Source organism: Aethalodelphis obliquidens, unplaced genomic scaffold (assembly GCF_003676395.1).
Source record: "Aethalodelphis obliquidens isolate GAN/ISIS:26980383/991018 unplaced genomic scaffold, ASM367639v1 scaffold11, whole genome shotgun sequence".
Lineage (NCBI taxonomy): Eukaryota > Metazoa > Chordata > Mammalia > Artiodactyla > Delphinidae > Aethalodelphis > Aethalodelphis obliquidens.
Genome location: NW_020837955.1, coordinates 45,228,204 through 45,248,882, shown reverse-complemented (window position 1 = coordinate 45,248,882; position 20,679 = coordinate 45,228,204). Strand labels below are relative to the sequence as shown.

The following is a 20,679-nucleotide window of genomic DNA, read 5'->3' as shown; positions in this document are numbered from 1 at the left end:
AAATATATCCAAGGACCTAAAAACCAAAGTGGTTTTGATACCCACTATCAATCATTTAGAAAAAAACACATAAACATTTTTTTTCATAGTCGGAAATGTTCATCATAACATTTTCCTTAAACTCGTTACTGTTATCTAACTCCAGCCAGAATTTTATCTACTGTGATAGATTTTTATGCTTGAAAGTTTCTGCAGATTCTCCATAATACCTTGCAACAGAAATGCAGGTAAGTTTTAATGACTTGAATACTTATTAAGTAAAATTTTTTAACATTTTTGTTTCCAGTGACCATGAGATTCATTTTACAGTATCGAAATATTCTGACCATGTTCCTCCTGGCGACAGGACCTAGACCGCCCACCTGCTGCTGGGGCAGCCTGTGCCGTCCTGTCACTTGGTGGCCATCACTCCGTGTCTGTCACTTGGTCTCTGCACGCTCTGGCTCGTCCCCGTGCTGCCGCCTCCCTGAGCATCTGAGGGCAGCCCCTGCCCCACTCCTCTTCCCGGGCAGGGGGGGCCGAATGGGGTACCCCAGGGACCCCAGCACCCATGGGGCACCCTCCCCAGAGGTCTGGGCCCCAGGATCTAACAGCCCTGCCCCCAGGTGTGGAAGCCCCTCCTGAAGGTACTGTCCGCAAGGACCCTCGTGCCCCTCTTGCCTTCCAGCACCTGCTTCCCGTGCGCACGCTCTCTGTGGAAGTGAGTGGCGCGGCTGCACCGCCCACAGGTCCAGGCCAGTTCCTTTTACTCACGGATGTCGTGTGGATCGGCCGCCCCCATGTCCTTAGTCACGCAGATGTGCGGCCGAGTCACGGGCTCAGCGCGTGAGGGAGCTCACGGTTCCCAGGAGGGGGCGCAGACCGGGCTCGTGTCTCCCGGCACGGCCGCCCACGCCGCCCACGCCCCGGGCCAAGTTCCTCACCTCTCGAAGCGTGCAGCAGTGCTTCACAGTGTGGAGGATGGGGTGAGGTCGCTACCCACAAAGGTTGCCGGTCCAGCGGTCCTGCTAGGGAACATGCCCGACTGGGAGCATTCAAAGACCCCAGATGCAATTTCTCACACCTGGGGAGCTTGAGAGAGACTGGGGTCCCCTCATGGATGGAGCTGGCAGGGCCCCCATCAGAGGTGGGCAGAGTGCCGGGGGGACCCTGGTCAGGAAGCTGCGTCTCTAACCCTTCCCCCCCAACACCGTGTGATTCTGAGGCTGTCACACGTGAGCTCCCTGGGCTAAACCACCCGTCTCTCTAACCCTGACGGTGGATGTCCCATGCCCCCGCCGCACTGCTGGTCTTTGCTGCCCCCGTGAATAGCCAGGTGACGTCTTGGCCCCAGAGCCCAGAGCTGGGCTGGAGGGCTGGGGCTGCACCTCGGAGCTCCTTGGCTCCGGTGTGGACACCTGTCCAGCATCAGGTGACGGCAGTGAGCCTGCCTTCTGTTGGGCCAAAGATAAAGCTGCCAGCCCCTGGGGGAGCCAGCCCCAAGCAAGGGGGAGTCACAGCCGTGGAGGGCAGGTCCTGCGGTGCCAGAGAAGGGCCGCTGGGAAACTTATTGTAAATTGCAAATCAGGACATCCAGGGAGAGAGGGGCACCCTCCTGATCTATCAGACAGAGCAGCAGGCAATGTCCCCCCAATCCACCCCCTGCACCCCGAGGGCAGTCACTGTCCTGCCCTTGCGGAAGAGACTCCTCTACTCTCTTTTTTCATCTAGTTTTACCACTAAGCATATGTCGTTAAAGAAATAGTTTAGTTTTGCTCATTTTTTTCTTTTTTGGTAATTTGTATAAATGGAATCACACTGTGCGCGTTTTCTTTTTTTGTCTGGCTTCTCTCGCTCAGAGCTGCCCTGGGAGCGGGAGTCTGCTCACTGCTTTACTGAGCGGTGTCAGATGCACGAATCCACCACTGACAGACGTCTGGGCATCCAGACACACTCTAGGTCTGGGGTGTCACCTGGCACATGTTTTGCTCGCGTTGTGCACCTGCACGTGTTCTTGCCGGGTCAGAGGTGATGCTCGTGTTCAAGTCCACGCGTGCGTCCATTGACTGGCCTCCGAGTGTGCACATGTGTGAGTCTGTCCATTGGTCTGTGCTCAGCCTTGCAGAAGTCCCCACGCTCCGAGTCTTCCCGCCCCCCCGCCCCCTCCTCCTCCTTTTCCTCCAAGAACGTCTGGGCTCTTCTTGGCCCCGTGAGAGCCCGCCTGCTGCGAGCCGTCACGACCCTGTTGGGTACGAGTGGCGTGGTGTGGCGTGTGCTTGCACACGAGCCTGAGAAGCAGCGAGCGTTCTAACCCGAGTGTGGGTCTTTCCCCTTCGAATCAGGCTCCCTTCCTGTCTCTTGATAATATTTTGTGGTTTTCTGTGAGGAGGACTTGCGTTTCTTTTATTGTATTTATCATGAATATTGGGCGTATTTTGGTACTATTGTAAATTGTATCTTTGTAGAATTTTTGTTTCCTGTTTAGTGCTGGCCTACAGGAGTCAAATGGGCTCTTTTTAAAAAATTCATTTTTATGGGAGTATAGTTGGTTTACAACGTTGTGTTAGTTTCTGCTGTATAGTGAAGTGAATCAGTTTCAAATTGGCTTTTGTCCGATGACGTTGTGTCCAGCAATGTGCTAACCACTAACTGAGTGGTTCTGACCTGGAGACGGACTTAGATTTGCTGTGGGAGCGATCACACTCCCTGGGAATAAGTCCCGCTTCTCCATTTCTCATCCTCACCACGCCTCTCCCTGCCCTCACTGCCCCATGGGACCCTAGCGCAGCACCGAGCAGACGTGGTGAGACGGTCCTCTTGGCTGAGTTCCCAAGGTGAGCAGCTGGGCTTCGCTTCTTCACCGTCAGGGATAATTTTACTGTAGGTTAATGAAGTTCCCTTCTATTGCTAATTTGCCAAATGTTCTTTTAAAATCACAAATAAATGTTGAATTGCATCAAATGCTTTCTCTGTGTCTATTAAGGTGATGGCTTGATCTTCTCTATTCCGTGAGTGTGCTAACGTCTAAGGTAGACTAATTTTGTAGTCTGGGAGCAAATCCACCCAACTGTGACACATCATCTCCTGCATCTCGGTCCTGCTGCCCTCACGCTGTGGTCCTTCGAGGGCGGAGTCCTGACTGCCGCCCCGTGGTGCCAGGGGCGGGGGCGCCTGAGGCATCTCTTCCGCTCCCTCCACTGCTCTGGATTCTCTGTAATGAAAAGCTTGGCATGGATTTCGGGTAAGTTCGGAGGGTCCCGGCAAAGGCTTAGCCCTTCCCTGAGGTGGGCGCAGCCGTCCTGGGTCTGTAAGTATAGCAATGCCTCTCACGGGCACTAGCATTCTTTTTCTTTGTTTCTGTTCATGGAACCAATTTCAGAAAGGGTTTCTGCTGTGATTGGTACCCCTGCCCCCAGCGGAGGGGCAATAGTCCCTTTGTACTGTGAAGGGGTCCGTTCATTTGACAGGCAGGGCCAGCTGAGACTAGCACTGATCCTTCATAAAGCAAATGTTGATCTTTACAAACAAAATTCCAGAATAAATTCAATTAAACCCAGTTTAAACAAGACATTGCCGAGACGTGGAGCTTCTTGGCTCTTAGCCCTATGTATGAAAAGCGGAATTGGTTTAATACCATGGGTCCCTGTAAGCAAAATGTTGAAATGCCACCATCTTTCCTGGATGGTGATGTCTTACGTTTCTTGAAAAATAGCAGAAACTCCCTTTAATTCACTTCAGTGGGGCACATTTCTCAGGAAAAGGTGAAAAGATTTGAGACTCAGATACACGGTTATATTTCTCCTCTTTTATCTGTTGCTTGACATACTGAACACAAGGACCGTTGGGCCACAGGGGGAGCAGGGCACAGGAGTTACCTGTTGTCCTGGGTCTCCGTCTCCCCTTTGCTCCAAACTCCCTGAGGTTTCTTCCCTTTGGGGATGCCCTACCTCTTCCCAGCAACCTCTTCCCAAAGTCTCTGCAGGACACAGCTTTGGAGACTTTTCCACGGAGCTGGGGACACAGGCTGAGCTCCTAGGCCTTCTCAGGGGTCCCTCGGCCACCGCCCGTCAGTGTTTCCCACCGTCTGACTTCTGAATGGGCTTTTTCGTTTTTTACCAGGTGTTCAGTTCTATCCTTCATCCCCAAACCCCGGTTGGCTCTTCCCTGGGTGGGGTCTGCAAGCCCTGCTGGCTGTGACCCTCCCCTTATGATGCATCTCTGCGGGCGGGGGGTTGCTCTCCCCTGGAACCCGAGGCCAACACTTTCTGTGAAGGATGTTTCCATGCAGCTCGTGGAGCGAATTCCACGTGTTCACGGACATTCCAGAAGGTGCTCCTCCCAGGCATTTGTACTTACCTGCCACAGTTTTTGGAACATTTGTAGAAATGAGAGAACTGTTTCTTTACTTGTCCGTCATCTTTATCCTATGAGCTCAGTCTGAGGCCTTGAAGGAGGCTTCACCTGGAGAGCTCCATCCATCCATCAATGCCACTTCCCTGGTTCAGGAGGGGCCCCTCCACATCCTTCTGCGAAGGTGGCTCTGAAGGGCCCCGCCCCCCGCTCCGGGTTCCCAGCCCACACAGAGGCCACCAGCGTCCCCAGAACTTCCCAACTGCTCTCAAGCTGTGAGGACGTGGACCAAGCGGGGAAGAGACGTGGGTGGTGGGCTGCAGACAGACAGCCGAGCCTGCCACTGGCTTGTCGTGTGAAGACGGAGGGTCCCTGGCTGATGGACGACCCCCATCTGCCCCTCGTCCGGTGCAGTGCAGGAGGCAGGCTGGGGCCCGGTGAACGTGGCCTCTGCGCTGCTTCCCTGGAGCCGCCGGGGGAGCTGGTCACGGAGGCTGTGGCTCTGCGCTTCCTGACTGTGTGACGCTGGGCAATCTGCTCAACCCCTCTGAGCCTGCTCACGAGGCTGGATGTGAGCGTTTGACGGGTGACGTGTGAAAGGCACCTGGCCGGGCCCGCTTGGGCACTTGGGTTTGGCAGTGAGCGGAGGGCAGGCGGGAGAAGAGGCTGTGGGTGGAGGCTCCCAGCTGTGCCCTGAAGGAGGCTGGGAGCTCGCTTTCCCCGGGTGGCGCTGAGTTGGGAGTGTGGGGAGGTGGGGGTTCTGACCACATCCTGTCGCTGTGAGCTGCTGGCAGGTTGTGGGCGGGAACGCTGCCACGGGTAGGGCCGCCGTCTGCTGTGAACCCCGACTCCCCTGCACCCTGCAAGGGTTCCTGGACCCGGCGCCGCGGGGCTGAAGGGACTGTACACCCGCCGTGGGCCCCCTCCTCCCCCAGGGCCTCGCCCCCTGCCCCAGCTCAGAGGTGGCAGCTCTTTGTAAACTGTGAAGTGAGGTGCACACTCCTGGACCTCTTGGCCCAGCCGTGGGGCAAGGATGACGGGCACTTCGGCTACCCCATCTCGAGCTTCAGCGTTTCCACTTTTATAACTTGTGTGTCTCCAGCACGAGAGAGAAGGTGGCGCTGCTCTGTCTGCAAATTGATCCTGGCATGTCCAGCACCTCTCTGCCCGCTTCGCCTGGTTTGGGGTCATTTCTTCACCTGGTTTTGGGCTGTTCTATCCCTGTGCCCTGTAACGGCCTTGGTCGCTGGCTCTGCTGAGGACCCGGCAGATGCTGGGCGTGGACTCTCCTCTGAGTTGGGTGTCAGCTCAGCATCCCCGACACCCACACTGGGGCCACTGGGGGACCACCAGTAACACTGATTCTGTCTCCATTTAAGATTTTGATGCCGGTCACCGTGGACTTTTTGGTATCAATTTTGGTTTTTTAAAATATTGTGTCACGACATTACTTGCTTTATTACTGAGTTTTCGGGCCCCTTAAATCTTGCTCTGAGCATCTCACCCGCCCGGCCCCTCGAGGAGCTGACAGCTTCCGGCCTGTGCTTCCCGCCGGACCCCGCAGTCTCACCCCCAGGACCCTGGGCTCCCGGCCCCCACCCAGACCCTTCAAGCCCTGTGCCCTGTGCCCTGGTCCCCAGGCCTCCCCTTCCTCTGCCGATGCTCCTGAGAGGCAGTCTCAGCGTCTGACCGGCCACGGGGGTCCTCCTGCCTTTGTGGGCCCCCCAACGTTTGTCCAGGATCCATCCTCGCAGCGGCGATGGCACAGACTGGCTGCCTGCAGGCCACACGGAGCCCGCTGTTCGCCAGCCAAGTCCCAGCTGCACTGCGACCCCTGGCGGTTGGGGCGGTCTGTAGACAGTGGGAGGCCTGCCTCCCCCCCCCCCCCCCCCCCCCCCCCCCCGTTTGGAGACGTTGCATGGGGTGACGTGTGTAGAAGCTGCACGGCACTAGCTGTTTCGGGGGCCCCGGTATCCCTCACGCATGTGTGTTTCCTCGGGAACCCCCCACGCAGGGGCCCCGAGGGTCTGTTCCCGGCTCCTGGGGCCGGCGACAGTCTGCTCCTTATTTGTGATCACCTATCTCATAGCCCGTGTGGCAAGCTGGGGTGTCAGCCCCCGAGGGCAGGGCCCAGCTCCCAGACTGTCTTCTCTGCTGGGTCTCCAGGGACCAGTCCTTGCAGACTGGAGGGTCTGTAGGACGTGCATCGGCTCCCCAGCAGCCCAGGTTCCATGGAGGGAAGTTCTTGGTGTCCCATTGCCTCTCCATGGGGGCACGAAAAGATCCTGCCACCCACTTTCCACTCAGCCTCTGGGATATTGGGGCCCCTGGAGGCACGGCTGGGGACCCCCTGGAGGGACCTGGGCTCCTTTCCCAGGGTTCCCAGAGAGGAAGGGCTCACAGCAGACAGGGGCTGTCAGGCCAGGTGGGAGGGAGGTCAGAGCCTCAGTGGGACTGAGAAAGGCTGGGACCTGGGACCGTTTGTGGCAGCACTGCGTACCTGCACCTGGACACACGTCTCCCAGAGCAACAAAATACAAAGAAACTGTGCGGGATTAAAAAGACCTGTGTGGGGACTTCCCTGGGGGTCTAGTGGGTAACACTCCGCACTCCCAATGCAGGGAACCTGGGTTCGATCCCTGGTCGGGGAACTAGATCCCGCATATATGCTGCAACTAAGAGTCTGAATGCCACAAAGAAGAAGCCCGCATGCCTCAACTAAAAAAAGATCCTGCGTGTCGCAACTAAGACCCGGAGCAGCCAAAGTAAATTAAATAAATAAATATTTAAAAAATACATAAATAAAATTAAAAAGAAATAAAAATAACTGGGTGCATGCGCAGTTGGTGCAAATTCTGGACCCAAAAGATACAAAGAGACCAAAAAACCCAGATTCAACTTTCAAAGAGCCTGGAGCAAAAGCAGAGTGTTGGGAGCAAAAGCAGGGCACTGCCCCTGCCCCCTGCACACAACATCACCTAAGGGGTGGACACGCCACGGACGCCACCCTTCCGGCCCCGCCCCTGGACACGCCCCTGCCCTCACCCCATATAAGGAGCCAGCTCGAGCCCTCTCTTCCCTGCCCTGCCAGGGAGCCAGCAAGCAAGGAGCCTGTTGTTTGTTTTCACTCCCCCGCCGCAGCAGGGGCCCCAGTACAGCCCTGCCTGAATTTCTTGTCTGGCCTCTGATCAGTTTCAATTGATTGGGGAAGGCCAAGAACCCGGGTGGGTAACAGGACCTGCTTCTGCCGGGAGAGGGCTGGGGTGAAAGAAGCCTGAGTGTGCACGTGTGTGTGTACACAGGCCAGCATATCTCTCATGTGCTTCCTTGCACTCCTGTGTGTGTGTTGTCATGCGTGTGCTTATCCGGGCACGTCCCTGAGCAGAGCTTGTGTGTGCGCCCGAGTGCACCCGTGTACCTGTGTGTGTCTGTGGCCTCCCCTGCGCTCTGAGGCTGTGGCCTGTGCAGGGACCCCACCCACCGTCCCGGGGCTGCTGAGCCCCTGACTCCTGGGCTGTTCTGCCCCCCGGTTTCTCCGCCGGAGCACCGCTGAGGCCTGTGCCTGCCCCGCCCTGACTGACCACACGCCCTGGTCTCCCACCTGAGACCCCAACTCCACGTCCAATCGGCCCCATGACCTGGGACCTCCTTCCCGAATCTTATTTCTTGCATCTACTGCGGCCCCAACCCCTTGCTCCCACCATGTCCGTCCTGTGCCGCCCACCTGCTCCCCCGGCCCCGAGCTCAGCCCTGCGGCCCCCTCTCCGCCCTCGGGGCGGGTGAGGCCTTCCTGGTGGCCAGCGGCGCCACGCAGGTCCGTGCACCCCAGAGACGGCGTTTCAGTCTCACGGGCTTTTGTAAGAGATGCGGATCGTCTGTCCTCGGCCCCAGACTTGCCTCAACACAGACACAGTTCTCCTGGATCTGAGTGACTGAGACTCGACCCTGGGACCAGGCCACGGACACCGGCTCGTGGGAGGGACCTGCGCTCCAGGACCCCGGTCACACGCGTCTGAGTTGCCGGGTTGTCCCTGAAAGGGGCCACCCGGGGGTGTTGCCAGAGCTGTGTGTGTGAGAAGTAACCTGCTGCCAGGGACAGGGAAGGCTTGATGTCTGTGCACAGAGAGTGGATATAAACCAGTGTCACTCTCAGTGCATCCACCCAGGGCGGCGGGAGGGCCTGGGTCCCCCTGGGCGAGGGAGAGGCCGTCCGTGGCCAGTGCCCGCCTGGGCCTCCGAGCAGGACACAGCAGAGCCGAGGCCGCTGGCGTGTGGTGCCCAGGAGGCTGGATGTGAGGGCAGCGGAGAGGACGGTGGAGCCGTGACCCGGTGGGGGGATCCAGAGAGCCCTGCCCCCCATGCCTCCCAGACACCCTCCCTCCTGGGCGCCAGGGTTTCTGGTCCACCTCCGATGCCAGGCCAGCGCCTTTGGATCTGCTGTCCAGTGTCCCTGGAGGACTGTCCCTTGGGTGGCAAGTCTATGCTCAGGGCGCTGGCTCCGCGGCTCATGGGAGGCCCAGGCAGGTGGCCGGTGGGCCATCAGACTTGGCCACGTGCACTCCGGCCCTAACCAACAACCCCTCCCTCCCAGCCCACCGGAGTGGGGCCCGCGGAGCCGTCCTGCCACCAGCCCCACACCTGCAGGCTGAGCCGCCTGCCGTGAGGAGGATGCCCACCTCCCAGAAGTGGCTGCACAGGGCCCTGGGTCACGTCTGGGGGAGCCCTTCTCACTCATGCCAAGGGGTCTCCCGTGCGACCCTTCCTGCCGCGCCTTCCCTCCTGAATGGCCGAAGCTCTCCGATTTGGTCCTCGAGACCTTCCAACGTGGCCTTTTTGCTCCCCTCCCCCACTGGCCTCCCCAGGCGCCCACCAGGGCCGCGCCCACCAGGGCCACGCCCTCCACCCTGCAGCTGGCGTGGCTGCCGCAGCACTGCTCCCTGTGTCCTCACAGGGCTCTTACCCTGTCCCTCTGTCCCACCTTCTCGGGGGATGCAGAGCTGGCCTCTGTCAGGACCAGAGGTGCCCCCTCCCCCCGAGGGGCATAAATCAATGATCAATATGTAGATGATCAATCGTGTAGTAAAAGCTGCCGCTGAAGCCTCGGCTCAGAGACGAGCCCGGGGTGTGCAGACCAGGGCGGGGCTGGCGGCCATCCTCGGAGCAGAACATGCACACCTGCTGCCCTGGACGCAGGCCAACCTTGGCCGGCCAGCCTGTGTGCAGCTGCTGGTGACACCAATGCCTGAGGCCTGCCAGTCCCCCCTCCCCACCTGGCAACACCGCGGGTCTCGGGGCGGGTGGCAGGACTACAGGGGCAACCTGGGTGCCCGTAGGGCAGATGCGGCCCTACTGCAGCCACCATGTCTGCGTGTGGCCGTTCGCGTGGCTGGCTGCGCCCCTGCCCAGGGCCCCAGGAGCTGAGAGCGAGCCGCTCCTGCCAATGTCCCCAGCCTGGCAGAGGACAGGCCTCCCAAAGCGGCGAACACTGCTGCCGCCACCCCAGCCCCCCAGGAGGCCCAGCACGACGCGCCAGCCCCTGGACAGCTGCCTTTGCAGCCGCGATTCATGCCCTGTGACCCCACCCCCCAGAGGCCGCTCCTGGGCCCCAAGGCTCTCCTCGACTGTCTGCGTCTTAAAGAGCCCAGTGGGCCAGCAGGACGAGAGACAGAGTGGGTGCCCCCCCCAGTCCTGGTCCAGCCCCTTCCTGCAGACCCAGCTGAGGCAACGCCACAGACCCGGAGGGGCTCCCAGGGGTGGCTTGTTCAGAGGTGGCTCAAGGGGCTTCTTGGAGAAATCGGGGAGGGCGTCGGTGGAGGTGCCCTTAACTGACCACCAACGCTCCCTGCAGACAGCAGTGCTGGCCGGACCCGCGGGCGAGCGCTTTCCAGGTCCCCAGCAGATGACGCCACACCAGCGCTCAGGAGGGACTGTAACGCGTCCCCGGCTGGACCACTCAGGAGAGGGCTGCCAAGTCCCCCGAGTCCTCCGGGCTGACTGAGGCTGTCACAGCGACCCTGTGAGGCCACCAGGTCTGCACCCTGGTAGTCAGACAGGAGCCCACAGCTCCAGGGGGCTCTCTGTGAAGGGCATGTACACGCATGCACACACACGTGTGCTCCTCCTGCGCTCACACGTACAACTCAGGCACCCACATGCTCACACACCCACACTCATCCCCACACTCACACCTCCACGCAGCCACGTGATCCAAACACAACACACACACACACGTAAGCACACACACATGCATGCACACTCACGCGTGCACGCTTTCACACACACACACCAGCACATGCTCACTATCATGTGCTCTCACACTCATCTTTATACACGTGCTCTCACACTACACACACGCATGCACACTCACTCACACAGGCACCCACCCACCCAACTCAACATAGCACAGTCCCACCCTTGCACGTGCACTCACAATGCACACACACGTGACAGACTGTGTGACATGCACACACTCACACATGTGCACAAACCAACTTGAACACAGAATGCACTCAGCACACGGGCACACTCACGCACACTCCCACACACACACGCAGGAAGCACACTCTCACATACACACACACCGCGCGTGTATGCACATACATAGCACAAAGGAAGGGGTGACACACAGCGTTAGACCTCAGACGATGGGCTGTGGCTGTGACTTCCTGCCCTGCATCCTTTTGGAGGCATCGTCCGCGTGGGGCGCTCCCAGATGCGGTCGTGCCGTGGATTTTTATTCCTGGAAAACATTACCTGCAAACGGAAGGTGTCACAACCCTGTCTCCAAGTGGACTCAGGAGGCTGAACCAATATTGAAACACACGATGTTTAATATTTAAGGTCGAATCTCTTTGGTCTGAATGATGAGCTGCTCTCTCTGGTCTGTCAGGGGCACCGGGGCAGGAAGGATGGGGGACGCCCTCTGGAGGGGCCGGAAAGGGCAGCCTTGTGGCTCCCCGGCCTCTCCCAGCCCCGGGCACCATGGTGGGCCTGCCCCCCTATAGGGAGAGATATGCTTGCAGATGCTGTGAAGCAGCCTCCCAAAGTGCCAACAAGGACAACACTGTACTTCGTCGACGGTTCTGCGCCTGCAGCATGTGCCCAGCACAGCCCCAGGGTGCTGGTCCTGTCAGCCGCAGGAGCGGGCAAGCAGGCTGGTCGGCGGTGGAGACAGGAGCCACCCAGTGGTCATCGGTTGCCCATCTGGTCGACACGTGAGGATATATGGGGCTCGGGGCAGGTACCGGCCACCTTGGTCTGTTACAACATCACTGTTAGGTTTACAGGAATTCCAGGAAGTGGGGCTCCTGTGCTCAGACACTGGGCATCTTGCCTGGGACACGGGACAGCCCCCCAACCCAGGTGGGTGTGAGGAAGGATCTGCTCCTGCTGGAATCCCCGCCCAAGACACAGACGCTGACAAGTCCTGGTGACGAGGCTGCACAGGGCAAGGAGAGCTCGGCGCTCGGACGGCTGGAAAATACTCTATCCTGTGTGTGCGTAACGTGTTGTGTGCATGTCTGTGCGCAGTAGACGTGTGTGCACGGGTGGCATGTGTGATGTATGCTGTGTGCAGTGCACATGTGTGCACTCTTGTGCATGTATGGTGTACTGTGCACATATGGGGAGTGTGCACATGTGCATGCACGTGGCACGTTCACACATGTATGTGGTACATGCACCAACACATGTGCACGTGTGTGTGGGTGCACATGTGTTACAGACCCCAGGGGATGGAGGGAGGGAGCAAAGACTGCAGAGGCCCACATACACATCCCTTTGGGTGTCTCAGCTTCTCCATGGGGACCCGTGGACCCCTTCCCATGGGACACGCCACTTGCTGTCACAGAAGGATATTTGTCACCGACATCTGTCCTCTGAGTCATGGCTTTGTGCCCAGATGTTCATGGAAATGCCAGACCCTCTCTTTTTGTGGCAGGGGACTTTATTGTTCCCAAACGTTCACGGTGTGGGCGGGACCCAGCCCTGACAGCGCCTGGTTTTGGAAGTCGAGTCTACGTTAAAGGGTGTGTGGGCATTTCCAAAGGCACAGGCCCCTCAGAGACCCCACTGGCCCGTGGAAAGCCTAGGGTCACCGACAGTCCCGCTGCCCTTGTGCTCCCAGAGTACGGCTGCTGCCCCAGCGTCTGTGATGCTCTGAGGCCTGTGGGGCGGGGGTGAAGGTGGAGCCGGCACTGGGCAGAGGTGCTGACTCGAGTCCCCCTGAGACTGGAGGGGCCTGGGGCAGCTGCCCAGAGCGCTCTGGACTGACAGGCAGGCTGCCTGCTGGTCCCGAGGAACAAACCTAAACAGAAAACACACATTAAACACTAGGAAATATCGGGGGCGCCACCCGCCGCGGCCAGGCCTAGCAAGGCAGGTGGCGGGGCAGATGGGATACACGCCGGGCGCTGAGGGTGGGCTTCTGCCCTGGGCTGCCGGGGACTGGGCACTACGGGATGAAAGCAGGTGACTGTGGACATGGACCTCCCGGCTGCCCTTGGGGCTCGTGGAGGCCGACGTAGCCCAAAGCGTCTTCCCGCTCAGGTCCTCCAACGAAGGGGTCAGTGGCGGTGCCGCCAAGGCTGGGTCAGGCGGTGACCCCCTGCCCGCCTCACGTGGCCGAGGGCCTGGCTCTGCTCTGAAGCACGTCCGGGCCGTGTGGGCGAAGGTGACAGAGCCCCGCCTGCTACACGGTTGTCTCGTTCCTCCAGGGCCCCGTGCGGATGTTACCCGTGCTGTCAGAGCCAAAGGGCGCAGCGTCCCGTGCATCACCCTTAACCAGCCCGTTCTGGCCGGGGCCGCCAAAGGGCAGGGACTGTGTCCTCTGGAGCATCTCCAAGTGGGCCGGGCCGTGGGCTGCCTCCCCGCCGGGCCGTGGGGGACAGCCACAGAGCACGGGGCTGGCGTCGCCACCCTCGGGCTGGCTGACCAAGGGGAAGGGGTCACCCTGGGCACAGCAGGCCAGCGAGTGTGGCCCCACTGGGCCCTCGAGCGAGCTGGCGGGGCTGTCCGTGCGCGAGCTGTGGGGGCTGCCGTCCAGGCTGGACGGGATGTGGTAGGCGTACTCCCGCTCGCCCGCGGCTGCCCGGTGCCGGCTGAAGTAGTGAGGCTTAGTTCTGCCCTGGAGGCACCTGTGCCGGTGCGGGTCATGCCCGAAGGCGTCCTCCTCGTGCACGTGGACGTGGGCTGCGTCCTCCATCAACTGCTCGCACTGCATCTTGGCACAGCAGGGTGTGGCTGGTGACAGGCAGCTGACGTGGCTTTGGGTGGCCTGCAGGTCGGTCATCTTGCAGTGGCCGGCTGGCGGGTGGCCGAAGCCCAGCGTCTTGCCGGGACGCGGTGAGTCCTGCAGGCAGGCTGCGTGGCTCAGCACATCCCCGTTGGCGTCGAGCGCGGGGCGGGTGCCGAGCTTCGCGGCGTGGGCGTCCCCATGGGAGGGGCAGCAGGACCACCAGCAGTGCCACACATCTTCCCGCTTGGCGCAGTGGTGGATGAGCACGAAGAGCCCCAGGGTCACGCAGAAGGCGCCGTACAGGCAACTGAAGATCGTGTGCAGAAAGTGGCCCTGGGACACGGCCAGCGCCCCGAAGGTCCACGTGGCCACGAACAGGAACAGCGTGAAGGCAGCGGCCCGCAGCTGGGCCTTGAACGAGTGCTCGTTCTGCAGCAGCGAGGTGAGCAGGGCATCGCGGGCGGGCGGCGTGGCCCGCGGGGCCCCGGGGCTCTGGCCGGCCTCTGACCCTGCCAGCCGCTGCCACTCCTCTGCACGCTCCCTGAGCTCGTACCTGCGCTCTGGGTGGCGCCGCAGCTGGACGTAGGTGCCGAGGAAGTACACGCAGGTGACCAGGGAGATGAAGGTCGCGGGCCCGTAGAAGGCGCCCAGGCTGGGCTCCCAGGCCATCCAGCAGCTGTGGGAGGAAAGCAAGTCAGCGAGGGGTCGCACCAGGCAGGGCAGTGGGTGGGCCCAGGGGCCACCGCTTCCCTGAGCTCGCGGGAGGGCCATCGTGAGAGAGGGAGACACACGAAATCGGGACGGGGCCGCCCCTCCGGCCGCCACCAGACAGCGTGGTGAGCGTTTGGGGGCGCCGGCGGCGGTGGTGGTGCGCAGGCGGCCGCCAGGCCTGGGCTCCGAGCCTCGGGCCGCCTCTCTGGCACTGCTGCTTTTCTCGGGCAGCTGCCTTTCCTCCCAGCTTCATCCGGGCCTGGTGGGGCCGCAGTGCCGGGCCCAGGAAGGGGTGAGCCCCGGGGGAACAGGGCCTGCGTGTCCTGCGGGGCTTTGCCCTGGGGGGGCAGCCGGGGGAGGAGTGTGAGGGTGGGGGCATGGCTCCAGCGCCGAGGGTCGGCTGGGGGCTGTGCTGCGACCTGGGGCTGGCGCTGGCTCCTGTGAGCGACGGGGCCAGACCGGCCTCCCCAGGAGGGCAGGGGGGGCGGCTTCGGGGAGAGCCCAGTGGGGACCCTGCAGCCCCGGAGCCTGAGAAGCCCACAGTAGCCACTGCCGGGTGCAGCCGACCGGTGGCCTCACGGCGGGAGTGGCCTGGCCGGGGCCAGCGAGGCCGAGGGCCCCAGCCCACCTGCCGGCCGCGGGGGATGCTGGAGGCGGCAGAGCTAGGGCGGGGGCGCCGAGAGCGAGGGGGGCCGGTGGGCGGGGCGCCGACGGGGCGGGGTCTGTCTCAGCTCCTACGCTCGGCCGGGTCCACGCTCTGCCGTCCTGGGCGTGGCGGCCCTGTTGCCGCGGGCGCCCCCCTCCACCCCTCCTTCCAACCCACGGTGCCGGGGGGACGGGAGTGGGGGACGGGGGGTGGGGGATGGGAGGCGGGGAAGCCCGCGTGTGGGGAGGACGGCGCTCCTGGGCAGGGCCGCGGCGCCGGGTACTCACTACGCGGCGTCCTCGTCCTCCATCCCGTAGTTCCCGATGTTCGTGGCGGCCGTGATGCCGCAGATGATGAAAGGGGCCCCTCCGCTGATGAGGTAGAACCTGCGAGAAGGGGCCGCTCACTGCGCTCCCAGTCCCCCTGCAGCCCCAGGGCAGACCCCTCGCCTTCCTCGGGCGTCCTGGCCGAGCAACTGTCCACCCTGGTGGCGGAGCCGCTTCCAGCGCCCTACCCGACCTGGCCTCCCCTACGCCCCCTCCCCCACGAACCCTGCACCCCACATTCCCCACCCCCTGCGTTGCTCCCCACGTTCCCCCACCCCCTGGGTCGCCCCACGTCTCCTCCATGTGTCCCTCCCCCCCCCGCTGCTACACCGGTGCAGAGGTGACCTTGGCTGGGCCCAGCACGTGCGTCTGGGGACATGTGGTGCCCTGGTTCACGCGGCAGAAATAACGGGGAGAACGTGAAGCCCCTGAGTGGAGGGGGGACCACAGTGGACAGGGTGGAGGGGGCTGCATGCTCCATGGGGGACAGTACGGGGCTGTGGTGGACACTACAGTCAGCCGCCTGGCCCCCTTCAGGCGGAGCTGCTCATCCCGCCGGCGCTGGGGCCTCTCGGCCCGAGCCCAGGTAATGCCTGTTCCAGCAGGTGGCTGGCGTCAGCGACTAGCCGACTAGGCGTGCGCGCTCAGGCCAGTTGGCCTGATAACCTCGGGGTGAGAAACTCACAGGGGCCGTTTCTCGTGCCTTTGTGTACTGCCTGGCAGCCCAGTTTCTCAGCTGCTTGGGGCCAAGTTCTGGCGTTTGACCCCTCCCTGGGAGGACAGGGGTTCGTCTGGAAGGGAGTTGCCTGCCCCCCCCCCCCGCCCCCCGTGAGCTGACTGTCCCATCTGTGGGGCCGCAGCCGACAGCTCCATCCAAGGGTGTTGGAGCGGTATCCTGGGGAGCGCGAGGGCTGGGGACTGCCAAGCACCCGTGCCACGGGCACCTGGCCATGGGGCGTGCTGGTGGTCACACATGGCGATGGGTGGTGCCTCTGGTGGGGAGAGCAAGGGGCCAGCTCGGGGACGATTCCCCATAAGAGGGTGTCATTCACAAGATGCCACAAATGCCCAAATCAATGGGAGGGCACCAGGTCCCCAGCGAGGGGAATGACACGGATTCCAGGTCCATGGGTGGAAGTGGATGACCCTGCACATGGTCACACCCGGTGACGGCTGGGGACTCTGTGCCTCCCGGAATTCTGTATCCAGAGGGCACGTCCTCCAGAACGAAGGAGAAAGAAAGACACATTCTAACAAAAATAAAACATTCGTTGTCCGCTGACCTGCAGTTAAAGAAACTCCAAATAAACTCCTTCAGGATGATGGGGTGCTGTACCAGACAGAAGCTTGGAGGAGTGAAGGTCATCAGAAATACTGAACATCTGGGTAAATATAAAAGGTTTTGTTTCCTCCTAATTTCTTTAAAATATATATTGGTGTTTAAAGAAAGAACTTTAACACTGCCTTGAGGAGTTTACAGTATAGGTAGGGGCACTATCTATAGTGTCTGTAGCATGAAGAGGGTGGGAGGAGAGATGGTCCCATGCAGTTGCCAAGTTTTTAATGTATTTTACATGAAATAGTGTAAGTGTCAAACTACAAAGACTGTGGAAAGGCTGTGGATTTTAATCCCTAAAGCAACCATGAACAGCTAATAGGCAAAAAGTTAATAGATACATTAAAATGAAATGTTACAAAATATTAAAATACTCAAAGAAGAAAATAAAAAAGGAAAAGGGAGGACAGAAAAAAAAAGAGAAAAAAGAAGCAAAAACAGAAAACAAATAATGAAATGGAGACCAAATCAAAACTCCCATTAAATTTTAATGGAATAAACATTCTAAGTCAAAGCCAGAGGTAATCAGAATAGATTAACAACAGCAAAAAAGCAAGACCTGGTTGTGTACTGTCTACAATAGGAGGAAACATTTTAAGTAAAAAGACACAGAGAGGTTGAAAATGAATGGATGGAAATAGCTATCCACACTAACTGAGTCCAAGAAGGCCGGCATGACTGCATTAATACCAGACAAAATAAACTTTTCAGAGAAGAGAGAAAGGGAGGCATTTCATAATGATGTCAACGTGAGTTCACGGGAAGACATTCAACTGTAAATGCGTGGGAGCCAAAGGGAAGATTCAAAACATATGAGGCAAATATGGGCAAAGTTAAAGGGAGAAACAAACAATTCCAAAGTCATAGCTGATGTTCTGAATTCCCCTCTCTTAGCAATCGATAGAACAAGTAGGCAACAAATTAGTAAAGAAATAGAAGACCTGAACAAGAACATTAATCTTTTCCCTAATTGCTCTTTCTAGAACATCACACCCAGTAATTGCATAGCACTCATTCTTTTCAAGTGCACGCCATTTACCATCGCAGATGATGTGATGCTCCCTCCATGAAACAAGTGCTGATAAGATGTGATGCTCCCTCCATGTGATGCTCCCTCCATGAAACAAGTGCTGATAAGTGTAAAAGTATCGAAATCATACAGAGCTTATTCTCTGATCCAAGTGAGATTAAATTAGAAACTAATAGCAATAAACTAACTAGGAAAACCACAAATATCTGAAAAATGAAATGACATACTTCTAAATAATTCGTGGATCAAAGAAGAAATCATAAGGGAATTTAGAAAATATTTTAATCAAAATAAGAAAAAATGCAGTATAATATTTCTGGGATGCAGGGCTTAAAGGGACTCTCAGCCGTGAGTATTTCTATGAGGAAAAAAAGAAAGGTCTAAAGTTCAGTGACTGAAGATTCCACCTCAACAGGGCAGAAAAACAAAAGAGCAAAGTAGACTCAAAGTAACCAGGAGGAAGAAGATGACAAAAACAGGGACAGAAATAAATGAAAAAAAAAAACAAAAAATAGTGAAAATTATCATGCCAAAATTGATTTCCGGAAAAAAAAAAAAGTCAACAGAGCGATACACTCATAGCTGGATTGATCGGGATAAAGAGAGAGAGTACAAATTGGCAGCATCAGGAAAGAGGGGCCAGCATCGTCCACCCACAGGCACTGAGAAGATGCGCATATGCTGTAAACAACTGCACGCCAGCTATTAGCAACTGAGATGAAATGGATAAATTCCTGGAGAAAAATACAAGCTACCAAAACTGAAAGGAGAAGCATTGGAAAATCTGGATACTCTCTTTCCAGTGAAAACACTGACTTCAGTATCCACAAACATGTCACAGAGAAACGCCAGGCTCTGCGAGTGTCCCCAGTGAATCAGAACACACATCTGAGGAAGAGAGGACACCAATCTGATATGGGCTCTTCCAGAAAATAAAGGAGCACGGAACACCTCCTGACTCAGTTTATGAGGCCAGCATGAGCTGATACCCAGCTCAGATGGAGACATTTAAAAAAGAGTTGATTACACACAGCAACCCTCACGAGCACAGACACAAACATCTCCAACAGTGTGTCAGCAAATGAAATCTAGGACTTTATGAAAAGGACAAAGCATCGTGATCAAGTAAGAATGATCACAGAAATGCGAATTAGCCTGTTATTCATAAACATCGATCAATGCAGTTCATCATATAAACTCAAGGAGAAGCCATGTGATTGCTTAATAGGTGTAGCAAAAACATTTTAGACAATTTAAGATGCATTCATCGTCAAAAAATCTCAGCAAACTAGGAATCGATGAATCTCCTCAACCTGCTGGGAGGCGTCTATGAAAACTGGTAGCCGGGGTTATCCTTGACGGTGAGATGGTGGAGGTTCCCAAGATTGGGAACAGACAAGGGGCCCCTCCCCCAGCCCCTGCGAACCCTGTCCTGGGCACCCCGGCACCCTGATGAGGCAGCAAAGAAGTAAAGGCACCAGTGAGAATGAAAGAAGTACAGTTCTGTTTGCAGGTGACCTGACTTGTTACCTGAAAGATGCTGTGGCGTCTCCAAGACAACTGCTGGGACTAACGAGAGCATTTAGATGGTTACGAGCTTATCACACAAAAAATCAGTTATACTCTGTACACGAGCAGGAAACCATTGGAAGATAAAAATGCTGTTTACAATGACATCAAACCGGAATCCCAGCAGATTCTTTCTTTTAAGTGGATAATTTATTCTAAAATTTATATGGAAATGTAAAGGGTCTGGACTATCGCAGGCCATCCTGAAAATAACACGGACTGCAGGATAGACTACGAAGCCCCAGCATCAGGACCGTGTGGTCCCGGAGGGAAGCCTGACAGTGGACAGGGACACTTGGCTCTGTCCCATCCAGGCTGGCTAGGGGTCTCCCCATGGAGAGAACAGCTGAGCACGGCCCCTCCACCAGGGCCTCCCTTCCTGGGGTGAGGCTGGGGGCTCCCCACTTGAAGAGAATCCGCCAGAGCTCTTTCTGGGAGGCGGGGCCTGCGCAGCAGCACTTGCAGCCTGATGACGGCCAGTGACAGGTGACTGGGCCCCTCCAAGCACCTCCGTGGCCAGACCCCCATCGCTGCCTGCAGTCCCTCCAGGCTCACTCCTGCCTGGGCCTCCCCTTTCTGTCTCTGCCGGGACCCCGGGCCCTCCCGCTGCTCCATCCGTCCTGCGGCTCCAGGCTCACCTCCTCTGTGCCTGCCACGCCGTCTGCTTTGTTCCCTGCACGCCCGGGTCACCTGCATGTTCTCCATGAAGGCGTGGGCCTCACCCACCCCATTCCCCTCAAGCTGCTGCCAGCACAGCACGTTGCTCTGAAGAGTGGTGCCAAGTCTCTGTTCTCGTAGGATGTCCACTATTTGTAGGTGAGAGCGGGCACGGTGGGGCAGGCCCCTGCACTCGTCCAAGCACCTCAGGGCATGAGCTCTGAGTGCCTTCCCTGGGGCTCCGGGAGTGAGCACGCGGCCCGCGCGGCCAGCCCAGAGCAGAAGGAAAAGGGACGCGACGTGCCCAGAAACTGGCCAGATTCGCAGGATGCTGTTACAGGCCAGTGTGGCCCGAGGCCTGAGTGAGGGGCAGCCTGAGGGCCAGAGCCTGGGGGTGCTGCCGCCTCCGTGGAGGGGCCGAGGGAAAGGAGCTGTGCCTGCACACCCTGCAGGCGCAGTGACCCAGCCTCCGGGATTCCAGCTCAGCGTGAGGCGGGGCAGCGGCCGGGCCAGATAAAACTGCAGGGACGATGGTGCGACTGCCTCAGTGAGCTGGGGAAACCTTCCCAGGGGAGCGAGTGCTTGGGGACCCAGCCCGAGGGTCCTGCTCCAGCCACGCAGCAAAGGGGTGTGGCCTGCGGGCCTCCACGCCCCCGTGTTGCAGCCGCTCTGCTCCCACCGCTGGCGGGGCTGCTCGGAGAAAAACCCGGGGTTGGCTCAGGAGACACCTTGAGCACACGGTGAGGTGCATCGGCAGGCGGCCCCACGGGATGTGACACGCATGGAAGGGACCCCTGCTCAAGCCTGCACCGCTGCCCGCGGCCCCATGGCTCAGGGAGC

At 58.6% G+C, this 20,679-nt stretch overlaps 1 protein-coding gene across 1 annotated transcript in view; it reads right to left on the bottom strand.

The window, feature by feature from the left end:
* Positions 1–12,409: 12,409 nt before the first annotated feature.
* ADGRA1 (adhesion G protein-coupled receptor A1) overlaps positions 12,410–20,679 on the bottom strand; it is a 33,443-nt gene continuing 25,173 nt past the window's right edge. Inside the window, exons 6-7 of the mRNA XM_027113031.1 lie at positions 15,209–15,307; positions 12,410–14,240 (exon numbers count right to left, since the gene is read on the bottom strand). Coding sequence (XP_026968832.1) covers positions 13,019–14,240; positions 15,209–15,307 — 1,321 coding nt within the window. The 3' untranslated portion in view covers positions 12,410–13,018. The remainder of the gene's footprint in view (positions 14,241–15,208; positions 15,308–20,679) is intronic.